Source organism: Mauremys reevesii, linkage group 1, assembly GCF_016161935.1.
Source record: "Mauremys reevesii isolate NIE-2019 linkage group 1, ASM1616193v1, whole genome shotgun sequence".
Taxonomy (NCBI): Eukaryota; Metazoa; Chordata; order Testudines; family Geoemydidae; genus Mauremys; species Mauremys reevesii.
The window spans coordinates 144,073,269-144,090,802 of record NC_052623.1 but is presented as its reverse complement, the minus strand read 5'-3'; the positions used below and the strand labels follow the sequence as shown (position 1 = coordinate 144,090,802).

General features: G+C 39.7%; 1 protein-coding gene across 5 annotated transcripts in view; it reads right to left on the bottom strand.

Moving 5' to 3' along the window:
* Window positions 1-17,534, bottom strand: part of CNKSR2 (connector enhancer of kinase suppressor of Ras 2) — a 368,883-nt gene that overhangs the window by 228,866 nt on the left and 122,483 nt on the right. For all 5 annotated transcript variants that reach the window (XM_039540992.1, XM_039540999.1, XM_039540984.1 and 2 more), the window contains exon 5: window positions 485-526. In XM_039540992.1, coding sequence (XP_039396926.1) covers window positions 485-526 — 42 coding nt within the window. The remainder of the gene's footprint in view (window positions 1-484; window positions 527-17,534) is intronic.

The following is a 17,534-nucleotide window of genomic DNA, read 5'->3' as shown; positions in this document are numbered from 1 at the left end:
AGGATTTTGCTACACTCGGACTCTGTGCTTGCGAGTGGGGAAGTATTGCCTCCTAGAGGCACCCAGGGGGGTGGTATGTAATTGTCCCAGGTCACTGGGTGGGGGCTCGAGCCGGTTTTGCATTGTGTTATTGAAACTGAACCCCTGGATACTGAACCCGGCCCTTGTTGCTGCCAACTCAGAGGGGCAGAAGGGTTACACCACATTTTAATATCTGTTGCCTATGAGCAGAGATGGGCCCAAATCAGAGTTTGAATTGAGATGCAAGCTTCTTTAAAATTGAGGTGTATTCAGATCCAGCATCCTGCTTCAGGCATATCTCTATTTGCTAATAATTTCCCATGTTGCTGGTTATTAAAAATGATTTAATATGCCCAAATTAGTTCACCCTCACCACAGACACTACTGCTAGGAAAAGAAAAGATAAAGTCATAGGTGTTACACAGTGGAGGTGTGCGTTTATAGAAATCCAAGGATTACTTACCACATGAAGAATTTTATTCTCCGTTTCATATACTGTACAATCCTGAAAAGAGAAAGCAGATGAGGGACATTAAGTCACTAAGTAAAACATCCCTTTAAACATTGCTTTTTTTAGGGTTAATCATACTGAAAAATTTATAGAGAAAACCCCTTTTCAGTGTCCCAACTATGGTGAAAGGATTTATGTAACCCAAATCGAGATAGTAGAATAAGAAGGAAATCCTGAGGCCTATACCTCTGGTTCTCCACCTTATTTTTGTTGAAATCCCACAAGATGGATTTTATTCTCCTCTCCCTAATATCGTTTTGTGCCATGCCCTACTACAGTCATGGCTGGCTGGTGTCTCTTTCTCCTCACCCATCTCTCTTTCCTCCTCCTTTCTCATTTTATCCTTACTCTCCCTTAATAAAATCTTATTTTCTTTGTATCATGGAAACATCTCTCACCCACCAAAAACCAAAATGCAAACCAGCAAGCATTTCACTCAGTTTAAAATAGGTGTGAGAGGCTAAAACATTTCCCTAGTGCAGAAAGCAATTGTCCCTCCCATTCCCATCTGACCAAGGAAATGGGGAGAGGAAGTTGAATTATCCACAATACGTTGAGTTGAATCAGAGAGGGGGAAAAGTTTAGAGAAAAAGAGAAAAGGTGAATGGACTCATCACCCATGGACTTGGGGACATGGAGGATGGACAATGAAGAAGAAAAGTGAGTTAGACTGTTACACACACAGAGCGCACTAGAGGTTGTACACATGATCATTTTGCTAAGATCAAAAATGAGAACACATGGAAAGGTAGAGGATAGAGGATTCAGAGGTTGGATTAGGGACAGAAATCCTGGTTGATACAGAGACTAGGAAATACAGGGAAATGAGAAGCAGAGAGGAGGAATATTTTTGTGCATCTGAAATAAAATGTACGCTGTTGAAAGCATTACTCCAGTTTCAGATGGAGGCTTTAGTTTCTACTGTAATACAAATAATAATTAAAAAAATGGTGCTTATATTTTAAGTCTTACATTTCTTAAATGTTTCTCCAATAGCAATAGCATAGAGAGTACAAGATCAATCTTTGGCAGATATACCAGTGTGGGCAATTCTAAACCATGTAATATTTCTGGTGCTAATTGTGAAAACAAGCAAACAAACAAACAAAAACTAACCTGTTCTTAATTTTCACATGAACCAGCCCCAGTATAGAACTGCAGGTTAAGCTGGGAGCACTTTCCTAATAGTGGCTGTTTGTATTGGCAAGGCATTGCTAATAATCTAGCCAAATGAAAATCTAACAATTATATGCAAACATCAAAGAAGCATCTGCATTCTTATCTGCAAATGACACGTTTCACCTTTAAATGTGAGAGGGCAAGTGAAATTTTCAATTTGGATATATTTATGTTTTGCAGGAATCATTTTGCAAAAATAGCAATGAGAAACTGCTAAACATTTTAGCAACATTTAAAAATCCAAGTGTTGCTGAGCAGATGCTCAGCAGATGCTGCTTGCATCCGAAGAAGTGGGTATTCACCCACGAAAGCTCATGCTGCAAAACATCTGTTAGTCTATAAGGTGCCACAGGATTCTTTGCTGCTTCTACAGAACCAGACTAACACGGCTACCCCTCTGATACTTGAGCAGATAGTAAACTATTCATATTACAAATTAAACTACTACAAATCAAGTAGTCAACTTAATGGGAACACAGTCTAATCAGTTATCTACTCTGGAGAAAAGGCTATTTTTCTTTATGTGCATGAATTACATAATAATACTGAAAACAAATAAAACAGTTCAAAATGAGCGTACTTAAACCATAATAATTAAAATATTTTTTTCTTCGTTTAACTAAAACATGAATGACTATATAGCAAATATTTTAATAACCCAGAGGAAACACTATTAAATTGTGGGTAAATAATATAAGTCATTTATGATGAAATATCTATAGATATTTTAAGTAGAAGTGCTAAATTACACAATAATTTGCTCTGATTCCACTTTTTAAACCATTTAAAAATACACATACAAAAGAGAAAACTAAATAATGTATAAAATAATGGATTTATGTGGGCTTTGGGTTACAAAGTTTGTCTGCTGTTGCCCCTTCTTCCATTTCACCCCAAAATGAATCAATCAGAAACTTTGTATCTAGGTAGTCATTGAGAAGCAGTGCTTCTGGTATTGGCAATTCTGCGTAAGAGACAACCAGCACATCCACAATATGCCCAAACCAGAAAAAAAAACTGTATTTTTAAAAAAAGCAATATTGTTTATTACAAACAACAGAAGACTAGCATTGCCACTCTGTAATGTAATAGTTAAATAAACATTAGAAGAAACCATATGTCCTGGGCTTGGAATCCAAAGAAAGGGGAGCAAACTGTCTAGTTCTGACACACCAATAACTACAATGCTAGAAATTGAAAACCAACTGGGAAATTCTTAGAATTAGTTTTCTAGGTCTGAACAGAAAAATGTGGCCAAATGGACTTATACTCACTGCCAGTCATACATGTATGATGAATGGACTCACCAGCCCAAGCTTTACTGTAATCCTGAAACTCCCCAAAAAGACACGTCAAAGCTGAAAAAGCAATAAAATCAAAAGGCTGTATCTCAAGGCTTGTCTATATACAAACACTTACGCTATGTCTGCACTGTACCACAGTTTGGACAAGCAGTAAGCACCAAAGTGCTGCATTGTAACTCCCCTGTGTGGAAACTGTGAGTGTGACGTAAAAGGTTCCTAGTTTGCATTAACGTAGTTCTGTTTGAAAGGAACATGAGAAAGGGCACTAATTAGGGTGACCAGACAGCAAGTGTGAAAAATGAGGATGGGAGGGGGGTGTAATAGGAGCCTATATAAGAAAAAGACCCAAAAATTGGGACTGTCCCTATAAAATCGGGACATCTGGTCACCGTAGCACTAATAGGTGATGCGGAAAGAGATCAGGTGATGGTCAGAGATGGGGGACTCTGCGAGAGAGAACACACGTGCAGCATTTGGTGAAGACCATGTCAAGTTAACAGCCTTTTTGGTGAATGGAAGAGTTGAACAAGGGCTGCAGATCAAATGAAGAAGTCGGAGCAAGGAGACGTGCAGCTAAGAAAACAGATGTGTCAACAACATGGAAGCTGAAGAGACTGAAGTTAAGTGTAGAAGATGATGAGGAAGAGGAAGAGGAAGAGAGTGACAGGAGTCCAAGTCAGAGAGGAAGGCTGATGGGGTAGGAACTAAATGCTCAGTAGATGACAGAAATATGGAGGTAGAGAGGAGAGAAAAGTTGGATATACTATTGTTCAAAAGGAGAAAGTTGGAAGGGTTTGAAGGAAGAGTTGGAAGCAGTAGGAACAAGAGAGCGGATGCCCAGCACCCTGACCACAGTCTGATCCAGGGCAGGGAGAATGAGAAAAGAAGAGGTGTCATAAACAGATAGCTAAGGGTTAAAGTCTGTTTTACCTGTAAAGGGTTAACATGCAGTACCTGGTGACCACCTGACCAAAGGACCAATCAGAGACGAGATAATTTCAAATCTCTGTGGAGGGAAGCCTTTGTCTGTGTTCTTGGTCAGAACTCTTTTTGAATCTAAGAGAGACAGTCATGTCTCCAAGCTCTCCTGGAGTAGTTTCTACTAATTAATAGTGAGTATTAATTAGTAGTCTTATGATTTGATTTCTATATTTGAAATTGTGTGTTTGCTAAAGGAAATGCTTTATTCCTGTTTGCTGATATTGCTTTTTACTGAGAAAGGGGGAGGGGGGATTCTCTCCAGACATTGATAAGGTTATTCCCTATGAGTGTCCAGCTTGGGCTCATAGAGATTCTGTATTTTCTTTTTAGTCTTTAATAAATTCTTTTCTTTTCTATTAAGGACTTGTTGGTCTTTCCTTGGGTGGATTCTCAGGGAAAGAGAACCTCTGTAGTTAGACCCCGTGTCTCTCCTAGGAAAAGGGAGGGGAGGAAGCAGGGGAATGGTTTGTTTCTCCTGGGTGTAAGAACTCCATGGATTTGGGGCTCTTGGAATCCCCTAGGATTTTGGGGAAGGACTGTGTCTCAATCCACATTTAATGATTGAGTGGTGGCAGCCTACTAGATCTAAACTAGGATTTTAGTTTAGAGGGAAACCAAGTCAGGTCCCCACATTGGAGCCCAACAGCTCAAAGTGGGGGTGAGACCCTTTGACATGGTGGCAGCGGAGTTTCGAACCCATTGTTAGAAGAAATCTTCAGCCAGGTTGGCTGGAGGGAATTGAGTTTCCAGCAGGCTTTGTTGGAAGCAGTTTTTCTTTTGGGTTGCTTGGACAGGCAGCTTGAGGAAAAAGCAGTTTTCTTTCGGGTGGCATAGAAAAGCACCTTGGAGGAAAAGAAAGTGTGTGCATTCCTTAGGTGGGGGGAAGTGCCCTCACAGGTTTGCTGGGGAGATAAGGAATCTCAAGACAGAGGTTTTTAGCTCTGGTTGCAAGGAGGTGTGTCCCTCCTTTGTGTGATCAGGATTCCTTGGGTGGGGGGAGGTGCTCCTGGGAGCTCACCCCATCCAGCAGGAAAAACAGGTTAGGTAGTACATTCCCATCCAGTGGGAAAAACAGGGTTGCAGGGGGGGGAGACAGAAACCCTCCAGCCAGAATTTTTTTCCCTGTGTCTTTTGAAATTCTCTGGAGCCAGGGAATACAAAACCCTGAAAGGATTTACTACACTTTTCTCACAGGTACTAAGTAGGACCAGCCGGTCAGCTGGGCTTATTAGTACCACCGCTCAGAAGGAGAGGAAGATTGTTTTTTGGAAACGGATTTTCAGCTGGGTTTAGCTGGGGGAAATAAGGTTTTCTAACGGGCTGTGTTAGAAAAGGATTTTTTTTCTTCTTCTTTTCTCTTTTCTTTCTGTCCACTTAAAAACAGCTAGGAAAGAGGTGCAAGTTTTTCTAGGAGGCTTGTTAGAAAGGACCCCCACTGTGAGGTACTTAGCAAGTGCTAGAAACAGGACAAACCAGTTTGGTTTTTTTTGGTCTTCTCAGTATATCAGCAAACAGCAACTACACATTTGCAAATGAAAAGTTTTGTTTTTTTTCTATTCAGTCTCTTCGTGAATAGAAAGGGTTAAAAACCAGTTCACTGACTGCAGAGGGTGTGGCCAGCACCAAAAAGCAACACCAGCAAGCCACACATAAAATTCACTGACTGCAGAGGGGTGTGGCCAGCACCAGAAGGCACTGTTCCCCATCCCAAGAAATTTCCCACCTACATGGCAGGTGAGAACACTGAGGCCTTCTTGAAAAATTTTAAAAGGACCTGCCATGGGTACAGCATCCCTGAAGACCAGTACAAGGACTGGTCAGGAAAGTGGACTTTTGCTGTCTATGACAATTATTCCATCCCCATGCTATTAACCATGTAAAGCTGGCCAAGAGTGGGGGAGTGGTCACCCGCGGCCAGGCCAAACAAGCAGGCACTCCCATCCCTGTTCCTAAGCCATCCACCAGGACCCTGTCTGTGTTACCGGAGACCCAGACAGAGGTGGTGGAACCGGATCTCATGCCAACAACTACAGCAGCCATAGTACATCCAGTCCCAGGACCGGAACTGGAAGAGCAACCAGCGGCAGAACTAGCGCCAGCACTGCAACTCCACGCCTAAACTGGCAGAAGCAGCAGACAACTCTACCCAAGAGGCTCAGCCAGAGCCTGAAATATCACCTTGTGCACCAGCGGAGAGCGGTCCACAGTCAATGGAAATAACCTCATCACCTACATCGCTCCCAGAGGAACTGGTGTCTCCCGCCTCAAGGGAACAGTTCCAGACAGAGCAGGAAGCCGATGACAGCCTTAAGACAGCTTCCTCTCAGCTCTTCTACCCAATTCCAGTTTGTTGTAAAACAAGGACTTTATATAAGGACATTCTTTCTGGTGGACACCAGGAAGGCCAGCATCCTCAAAGACAGTTGGTAGTTCCAACTAAGTACTGGGACAAGCTCTTAAGCTTGGGCCCTGACATCCCAGTGGGCATTCTGGGGTCAACAAACCAAAGACAGGTTGAAGTCCTTCCACTGGGAGGATGGGCAAGGACGCCAAGTATGTCGGTCAAATGCATACAAAGTGTTCTTCAATGTCAAATATCTTGTTGTTTACATACTTAGTAGTATATGTAATAGTGCATGTGTTTTGTTTATCTGTTTATTTTACAGTTCTAGGAGGAAATCACCACCAGTAGTTCCCACTGTTGGCGATTTGGGGGGCGTGTCATAAACAGATAGCTAAGGGTTAAAGTCTGTTTTACCTGTAAAGGGTTAACATGCAGTACCTGGTGACCACCTGACCAAAGGACCAATCAGAGACGAGATAATTTCAAATCTCTGTGGAGGGAAGCCTTTGTCTGTGTTCTTGGTCAGAACTCTTTTTGAATCTAAGAGAGACAGTCATGTCTCCAAGCTCTCCTGGAGTAGTTTCTACTAATTAATAGTGAGTATTAATTAGAAAGGCGAATTAGTCTTATGATTTGATTTCTATATTTGAAATTGTGTGTTTGCTAAAGGAAATGCTTTATTCCTGTTTGCTGATATTGCTTTTTACTGAGAAAGGGGGAGGGGGGATTCTCTCCAGACATTGATAAGGTTATTCCCTATGAGTGTCCAGCTTGGGCTCATAGAGATTCTGTATTTTCTTTTTAGTCTTTAATAAATTCTTTTCTTTTCTATTAAGGACTTGTTGGTCTTTCCTTGGGTGGATTCTCAGGGAAAGAGAAGGGGGAATGGTTTGTTTCTCCTGGGTGTAAGAACTCCATGGATTTGGGGCTCTTGGAATCCCCTAGGATTTTGGGGAAGGACTGTGTCTCAATCCACATTTAATGATTGAGTGGTGGCAGCCTACTAGATCTAAACTAGGATTTTAGTTTCCCAACAGCTCAAAGTGGGGGTGAGACCCTTTGACAAGAGGCCTCCAAGAGAGGACAGCTGCAGAGCAAGTGATACCGAAGGATCTATTTTCTCAGATCCAGGAGTGGGAGAGGGCAAGGCATGGATAGTTTGCGGATGGCTGTGGTCTTTTTTTAGAAATGGAGTGTGTGTTCCAAAGAGAGCAAGAGAAAGGAAGGTGGGGGCAGCAAGAGGTTGGGAAGAGTGACATGAGAGGGGCAGAGATGCTGGTAGGGGCAGCTGAAGGAAGTGAAGATGTTGGGTAGAAGGGAGGGGCCAGGGTTAGGGAAAAATGTCACCAGAGGTGAGGAGCTGGTGGATGTGGCATTTCCTAATAATTCCTAATAATAAGTCAGTGAAACTTGGCAGGGATGCAAGTGCCCATGCATGCTAGCAGATCCTAATGCAGGGTCAAGGTCTTGGGTTCATTCAATGTAAATCCCTGCCTCATATCACGTTTCATTTTATTGTTTCTAACTATCCCTGTAAATAAGTATTTCACTTTCTTGAATATCTCCAACAATAATTTCACAACACTCCTAACTTAGTGAATTTTTTCCTAATATTTAAACTAAATTGCTTCTGCTACAGTTTCAGTCTATTACTTTGTGTTCTATCCTCACCAACTATCAGAATAATTAATGCCAGTCATCTTTATAACATCCCTTTATAGAGAAGGAAATATTGGCCACTTATTATGGAGACTTTTACAATTTGCAATACCCATTTCATTTAACAGTTTAATACACTTGAGAACTGAAAAGTGTTGCTAACTGCAAAATCAGCACCCAATTAGTGTTTTTAACACCGCACCACCCACAGCTAGAGAACCTTTTTTCCCTCCACACCTAGAGGATGTCCCACTGCTGAAAATTCCCCTCAAAAAACGATTCAATTAGGATATTTGACTATTGCAATTAAGTTAGCCCACAAGTTGAAGTTAAACTTTTTTTTCCTCTTTAGAAAAGCTAGTATGCATATAAACTGTCACCCACAGCCAAGCTGTACTCCCACAAGAGATCACAATTAGTTACCATTTCTGTGAAACAATAGCACGATTACTCCTCTAACCAGAATATACACAAACAGAAAGATTTTTTGCTCTACACATTAATGCTCTGACACTCCAAAATTTTCTTAATGGACAAATTTTAACTAAACCTAGGATATTTGACCTTAGCTTTACCCTATTAATACCATTTCAATTAAAACCGCTAAACAAGGTTGATGGTTACTACAAATGGATGAATACTGCAATATGTGTAAAGCATATACTACACATATTGTATGTACCAGAAAACCAAAAAGGTTTCTTTAGTCTATGTGATGGGCCAGATCCCCACCTAGTAAAATCTGACATAAGCTAGTGCACACCGATTTGCACCAGCCAAGGATCTGGCCCCATATTTATAGTTCAGAAAATCCAGCAAAGGGTTTGTCTCAGAAATAGTACATATCCCATCATCAGGCATCAAAATGAAAAGCAGTGATGAAATTAATTATCATCATCAGGCTCCAGTGGCGTCTCCCTCCAGACCCTCCATAAACAGCAGGAACAGCAAGAATGAACTCTATAGAAGCAGCTGGGAGCAGGCTAAGTATTCACAACATGAAAGGAAAAGATAAGACTCAAGATAGAGGAAAGGATTACACATGCGGAAGAGGTTACAAAATATAAGTAAAGGTTAAAATGCAACAAAACAAAATGAGCCTATGGAAAGGTAGAGTTGGTTAACTTTAGATTTTAATATAATTAAAAATATAAATGAAAATATAATTTTAATACCATTAGAAAAGCTTGGTAAACTTCAGTACTGAAGCACTCATATACTGCACCCCTCATATTCCTCATAAACATTCTTCTGCATTCTGTCTATTAAGATAGTAAGGTCTTTAGGACAGAATGAAACTCATCTGCAAATGTCTAGCTTGCTTTGGGTATTACATACACTACAGAGAGTTTAAAGAGAAGTGAAGTGAATCTAGCCAAAATTAGATATACTGTATTTGACAACAATGGACCAAGTAAAACGCACTGACATATACCACAGATGTATATACACATTTCACAGACATACACACAGAGCAGCTTAGAGGTAGAGTCTATTAGAGTTTTTTCATGACTCTTTCAGGGCACCCCAAGTAATTACTTGGGGATTTATGTCCAATAGCTCAAACTTTCCCTGTTAAAGTTCAGCAGACCAGAGACGGCACATGCCCGAGGTTTTTCTTTTATAGCTGAAACAGGCTGGCAAGTGTTTTGAGCACAGCGTGTGTCCCCAGATTCCTCATTGTTCAGCCCACAAGGACCCACTCCTTGAAGTTAAAATTCTATTTCTTATGCATACACAGGTAACCCAGCTATATTCATTTACATAAAGCAATTGTTGGTCATGCATTATAACAGGGATAGATAAGCTGAAGACAATATAGGTAATATTCATTTGATTCATGCAGTATATACACATCTTGTGAATACACAACCAAATGCTAAATACAGACCTTTGATCTAATGACAATTGAGTATAGTTGCATACAGGGCTTTGGAGCAGAGCCCGGAGCTGGAGCAGCTCCGGAGCAATGGAGCTGCAGGTTTTTGCCATGAGTTGGAGCGTAGCCAGAGCACAGCTCCAAAGGCCTGGTTGCATATTTAAGGTAATTAGAGTTAAAGGATACAGACAGACAAATGTACACACAGCATCTTTCCTTGATCTCTTATCAACACAAATGAACAGGCCTATTAACCCCTTTTAACATCTCTTTGATACCCCCACACAAGTGAATTGTCCTGATTCCAATTTATATTTTTATAATTGGAGATATGCCAATCTCCTAAAACTGGAAGGGACCTTGAAAGGTCATTGAGTCCAGCCCCTGCCTTCACTAACAGGACCAATTTTTGCCCCAGATCCCTAAGTGGCCCCATCAAGGATTGAACTCATAACGCTGGGTTTAGCAGGCCAATGCTCAAACCACTGAGCTATCCCTCCCCCAATTGCAATTCTTCTTGACAAACCTCTAAGATTCATACCCAGGTTACTTGGCCTGCTGAGCCTAACCTGCCTGCTGGTTTGCCAGCATCACATATGCATTTATTGTAGTTTCCATTTTCCTCCCCATCACTAACTTTTATGATCCAATATATGTTTCCAGTGTCGTCTTCTCTCTCCCATGGTGTCTCTAATTCTCCTGATTATTATTTCCCTGTTCTATTTTCCACTTCTTTGAAAAAATAACTGCAGCAGCATCTTTTTATTCTCTTGTCCACTCCTTTGAATCATAGCTTGTTGCAAATCATCTCACAATGAAGTGATAAGATTTTACAGAACCACCAGCTCAAATAATATCCCGTGGCTCTAACATGCCATAGGAACAACACTCTTACAATTCCACTGAATTAACAGAGGGCAACGTCCAACAAAAAAATCAGAGTTCCAGAGATAGGATGTTGCATAGGCTAGTGGAATCCAGATTTAGTAGCTAATATTCTTTTTATCAAATATACCTTTATGTACTATGGACTCCTCCCTTTGACTACATCCCGCAAGCCTCCTAATGTATGAATACATGGAAGTTGGCCAGGACAGATTACATAAACTGTTAATGAATGAATTGGGCGTACACCTAGGGCTCAATCCTGCAAGGTGCTGAGCACTGTGGCCCTGACCCAGCAAATCAGCTCTGCGCATGCTTCACTTTAAATGTGAGTAGTCCCAGAGACTTCAGTGGGACTACTCATATAAAGTTAAGCAGATGAAGTACTTTGCTGAATCTGGGCCAGAATGCTCAGCACCGAGCCTACAAGAGAACAATTACATCAATACATGGAAACATTACCCGACAGGCTGAAAATAACTTGGACCATGTACCAATACCAAAAAATTTGCACTTAAGGGAACCTTCTGGAAAAGAATAAGATGAATCTGGATTTCTGTGCCCACTTGAAACAGATGTATTTTATATAGTTTTATATACTGAGTTGGCAACCTGCTGAAACTGTCTGTCATGGGCTTCACTTCTCTGAGTGCCTATGGCTATGATCTTGTGTCACAATATTGTCATTGCTCTTATTCTTTCTGTCACAGTTTCAGGGTATTCCTCACCCCCATGTTCCACTCCAGGAGTGCCAAGTCAGGTCTCAGGCCTCCAGATGTCACCCCCCATCTCTGCGCCAGACCCTTTATACCAGTCCCTTCTTGACTGTTCCAGGAGTCACTCATAAGTCTTACGGACCTTAATAGGCAAAAGTCTTTCCGATGCTTTCACAAAGATTGGGGCCTCCCTTGGACAGAAGGCCCTGTCAGTTTGTTGGATCATAAAGAAACCAGAAGCCTGTGTAAACCCAGCCATTTATATCAGAAGCCCTTTCTTTGTCTGCTGGTCTCTAGAAAACCTAGTCTGAATAGTATCTGAAGCCACCCCGGGGGTTGCACTCTCTAGAGTTGTTTAGTCTCAATGACTAGACTTACTCACCCCACCCCCTTCTTTTTTTAATTCCTGTAGGAGATGTGATAACTCTCCCCCCACACAGCAGAACACAATCATATGTGAACATTCATATATTGAATACAATGTCCCCCAAAGGTACTGTATGGGGTTGCAATATCTCTCACACCACACCACATTTGCTAGGCACTTGCTGCATTATCATCAGTTTGGCAGTCACAAGTACTTGTGAAACCTATGATTTTATTCCCATAACTGTAAAATTGTGCTAATTAGAAAATAAGATGCAGTCACTTGCAAACAGTTATGGGATACCAGAAATGATAACACACAAGTAAATAATAAACTTTCATTTGTTAATTGCAAAAATAAATAAAATTAAATAAAATTAAATTAAAATTTCAGCCACATTACTCACTCTTAGATGAGGGAGTGCAAGAAGCAATAACCACTTCTCACATTTGAAGAAGGACTGTGTATATTCCTGGCCATCAGACTCCCTTATTCATTAATTTATTTAGTTCTTCCTGCAATACCATTTGTGTGAGAGGAAAATTTACAGATGGAGATCTGAGAAACAGATAGATTAAATGATTTGCCAGAAACAGAATCCAGGTCTCCTTATTTATTCCTAGTCTAGTGAGTTAATCATAAAATCATTCATTCCTCTCCACTTCTTAGGGCGATGTGAAGTCAGGGTTGTTCAACCAGGCTGCATGGCACTAGGGAGGTAGAATAAACTGGAATAGAGAGTTGCAGAGCATAAGAATTTATCTATGAGAGGTCTCATCCCAAAGGCAGCTCTTGAATTAACTGCATTTCAGCTTCTTCACCACTGGTTTCTTTGCTTTCTTTCACAGCCTTCGAGAGCTTGCACAACTAAGGCACCCATGTATATATCTTTTATTATGTCAGATTTTCAGTCACTGAAAACCACACGAGATTATGAACATAATTCAAGAATGGTGATCAAGTCACTTGGGAAATACAAATGTCCTTCACGAGCAATTCAATCTACCCTCCACCATTACTCATATGAAGGCAGCAACTGAAATTTGTTTACTGCTTAAAAATGGTTGGTTAATAAAACTGCTTTTGCTTTTTGTTTAAAAGTCATATCAGATGTTCTAAACTAGATTACTATAACTCTGCCTCCCCCCTAAACAAAAACTAATGATTAATGACAAGAGGGATCAAGATGGTCAGGGACACAACCCTATGTTCCCAATGTCCCTAAATCGCCAGTGGTCAGAAGCTGGGCCTGAACGACAAAGGATGGATCATTCAAAATTGATTTTCTCTGTTCATTCTCTCTGAAGTGTCTGGCCCTGATCACTTTCTGAGATAGGATACTGAGTTACATGGACCACTGATCTGACCTAGTAAGACTGTTCTTATGTTTTAAAATGATCCCTTCAAGACTAAAAGTAAAGAAAAAACTAGCCACAGAAACATTATAAATTATCTTATTCTGTCTGAACTCTATCACTGTAACTTTAATAATTACAGGGGATTAAAATGAGTGGGGAATGGGCAACAATTTATTTTTTTTAAAAAAGCACCAAATGATTTCAAGGTGATACTGCAGCCAATCTACATCATCAGTAAATCAGAGCAATTATTGCAATAAACACATGCACGTGTTTGATGAAAAGTTTATTTTCCTGTTTTTCCCTATACCATCTCCAAAAAAATAATAACTGGGAGAAGATTAGTAAACTTTTACAGAACAATGAAGTCTTTAATTAAAGTAGAAGGTTTTGAAATGCTTTAATACTGTGTTTTCTTTCTGTAACTGTTCAGTACCTATTCTGCAAACCTGGCTTTTTACAGTATATTATAAGTCTCTCAAAAATTCAATAATAGTTTAAAAACCTTACCTAAGCAAATATGTTAAAAGTGCAAATCATTATTTCTTTGTACTTGTTAAGTTCATGTGTCTACTATCAATAACTATATTGCCCTAGATGAGGAGAGTGTACATTTTGTATGGGGAAGAAGGGGAGATCAAGAAATGGATATAGAATTACTCCCACGTTACTTTTACAAATAACACAAGGCAAGTGAGATCTGACAGATTAAATTATTTAATGTTCCTTTAATTATACCCAGAAGCAGTTCTTTGGGCCCTTCTGCTCCTCTAGTTACAAAGTCTATTATTCATGAGATTTTATAGGAATGAATAGTGACAATCCCATAGACAATCCAATCTATGGGATATTTATATGCTCACCTAAACATATAAAGGTATATAGAGAAATCTCCATGAAGTAAAATGAAATGAATCTGACAAACTATTTGTCTCTCACACAATTCTAAATTATACAATAACAAATAGATATCAATGTAGTTCTTTTCAGAAAAGTGACTCTAAACATGGGTTCTATTTTTATTTTCCCTTTCCAGACTCTTTTCAATTTACAAATAAAATATACTTTTTCTAACTATCTGTCTTGCCTGCACAATCTGGAATACAAACATCTAGCTGGGTCTTTTACTTCTCATGCATAACCTCAAATACTAATGGTTCCATGGGTCTAATTAGGCCTTTCATTACACCTGTGAAAATCCCATTGTGTTCACGCCATCAGGGGCTCATTCACCTGCACATCTACCAATGTGATATATGCCATCATGTGCCAGCAATGCCCCTCTGCCATGTACATGGCCAAACAGGACAGTCTCTACTCAAAAGAATAAATGGACACAAATCTGACATCAGGAATCATAACATTCAAAAACCAGTAAGAGAACATTTCAACCTCTCTGGTCACTCAGTAACAGACTTAAGGTGGCAATTTTGCAACAGAGAAACTTCAAAAACAGACTCCAATGAGAAACTGATGAACTTGAATTAATTTGCAAACTAGATACCATTAACTTGGGCTTGAATAGAGACTGAGAGTGGCTGGGTCATAACACAAATTGAATCTATTTCCCCATGTTAAGTATTCTTACATCTTCTTGTCAACTGTCTGGAATGGGCCATCTTGATTATCACTACAAAAGTTTTTTTTTCCTCCTGCTGATAAAGCTCATCTTAATTAATTAGCCTCTTACAGCTGGTATGGCAACTTCCACCTTTTCATGTTCTCCGTATGTAAATATATCTTCTTACTATATGTTCCATTCTATGCATCTGATGAAGTGGGCTGTAGCCCACAAAAGCTTATGCTCAAATAAATTTGTTAGTCTCTAAGGTGCCACAAGTACTCCTGTTCTTTTTGTAATTGTACTTGCAATCAGAGTTTAGCATACAATTCTCTTGCTGATGTACAAAGAATAGACCCAGTCTCTCTTTCTCAGCTGTTTGCTCTGTTGTGCTGTAAGAAGTTAAAAGGTCATACAAATCCTCACTTTACACTAGCAGTATCTTCTGTAGGGGCCTCTGGTCAGGACAGGGCCGGCTCCAGCATTTTTGCCGCCCCAAGCAGCAAAAAAAGAAAAAAGCCGCGATCGGCACTTGGGCGGCAGCTCTACCACCGCCTCTTCATTATTTGGCATCAATTCGGGGGCAGGTCCTTCCCTCCCAGAGGGACTGAGGAACCTGCCGCCGAATTGCCGCCGAAGATCCGGATGTGCCACCCCTTCCCCTTGGCTGCCCCAAGCACCTGCTTGGTGAGCTGGTGCCTCGAGCCAGCCCTGGGTCAGGAGTAACATCGAACCCTCCCTGCCCTCTAATGATCCATTATGGGACGGGCTTCATTTAGCTCTTCTAAAATCCTATATACCTATGGAGTATCACAGCTTTTTTCTCCTCCAAATCTAAGAGAGTCTTCCTCAACAAGATCCAGGCACATACCACCTTTGGAGTTTCTGTTTAGTCATTGTTGCTTTAGTTTCAAGGTAGGTGTGTCACTCCTCAGCTAAACATTTTTAGGTTGCTTTGATCTCTCTATCTGTGACCTCTCCATCTGTTCCCCTTTCACCAAGGTATTTAGACAGATGCCCCAACCCAGGTAATATAGCAGCCAATCTTTCATGCAATGTCAGTTGTATGTTTGGCTATTCCATTCCGGACTGAACTTGAGGCTTTTGATAAAAATCGAGGTTCTAATTTTTCTTGCATGCTCTTTACAATTTATTTCTTCAGAAGTTCATTTGAAGGTATATCACACAATTAACAGTTAGTCCTTCCTGCACCCGCCCTCACTTACTTCATCCCCAGTGCAATTGCCTGTGCAATTGACATCATTTTGGAATGCTAATTAACCTCCTTTTAAAATGTCTACTATATCTAGTCTAATGTTATACTTTGGAATCAGCTCTTTAAAGAGACATTCACCTAATATTTCAGTAACTTCATTTTAAGATTTCTTCTAAGAAGAAATTATTGCCATTCTAAAGTTGATCTCTCACAGGAACCATCACTTTAAAGAGCAACATACAAAAGCTTTTCAGATAAAGGAAACATCTCATAAGTGAAATCAAAATATCCATAAGTAAGTATTGAAAGGAATGATTTTTCATAAATGCTCACGCTGGTTTAAGTCTATTCACACAGAAGGCAACCAAAGTTTGCTCCCATTGACTTAAGTTGTAGAATTAGGCCACTGCTGAGCACTTTAGAAAAACTCACCTTAAAATCAATGAAAAATAAGAATGTAATAAATAAATAAATAGAAATAAGAAGAATTAAAGTGACCTGTAGTGCCAAATAATGTATATGACGCTCTCGTTTGTCAATCTAACCACTGACTGGAATAAAGCTAATTAATCCTTTTAACTCTTTTGCTTCTAAAGTCGGTTAGAACTGTAATTGAACTCTAGGATTTCCAGCAGTAAGATGGTCTGTCAGTATTGCTACTTAGTTAGCAAAAATAAAGATGATTAACTTGTTCTTGTAAATGCTTAAAATGTTACCCTCTGCTTCTTCATCAATCAGCACTGCATTAGCCAAAAGAATGTTGTTTTGGCCTAAAAATTATTCTTATCCAGGAAGTTCATTTAGGTCTTGATCCTGCACCCATACTTCAGTGGAACTTACTTCAGTTCAAAACAATATTTATATAGAGCATTAGTTGTGAAAGTAACTCCTAAGAAGTTAGATTAGTTAGTAACATGCAAAATTAGACTGTTCATGAGACAACGAATCAGGGATTTAATTGGAATCTTTATAGTAGGCTATGACAAGAGTTCTTAAAAAATAGACTAAAACTTAGAAAGGAGTGCAGCAGATGGAAGATACTCTGCAGATCTATTTATCATCACTATTTATTGTTTGTATAGTGACAACAATGAACTAGGTCCTTTACAGAGAACTACAAAAACAAGGTAGATACAATCAATTTAGCCTGTCATTATTGAAAATACCAAATGCATGAAAAATCTGATTAATGAAACTCAGGTGAGAACAGCATTACTCCAGGGTGGTTCAGAAACAGTAAATTAGGTCAAAATAATCTAACCTATGGAAAAATTGAAGCAGATGCTGTTTTGAGCACACTTTTGTAAAGAACAATTCCTGCATAATGATTAGAAAACTGAAGATATTTAAAGAGCTTTACTGCCAAAACCATGATTTCCAGGTATGCAATCAATACATGTACAAAGCACCTGATTGTTTTATGATGAGTAATCAAATTTGATACGTGTGAGAGAGAGAGAGATACACACATGTATTTTCCAAAGAACTACACAAAACATTTGAACACAAAATGCAGAAAAACAGCCTCATTAAAATAGATATTTGCTTTATAT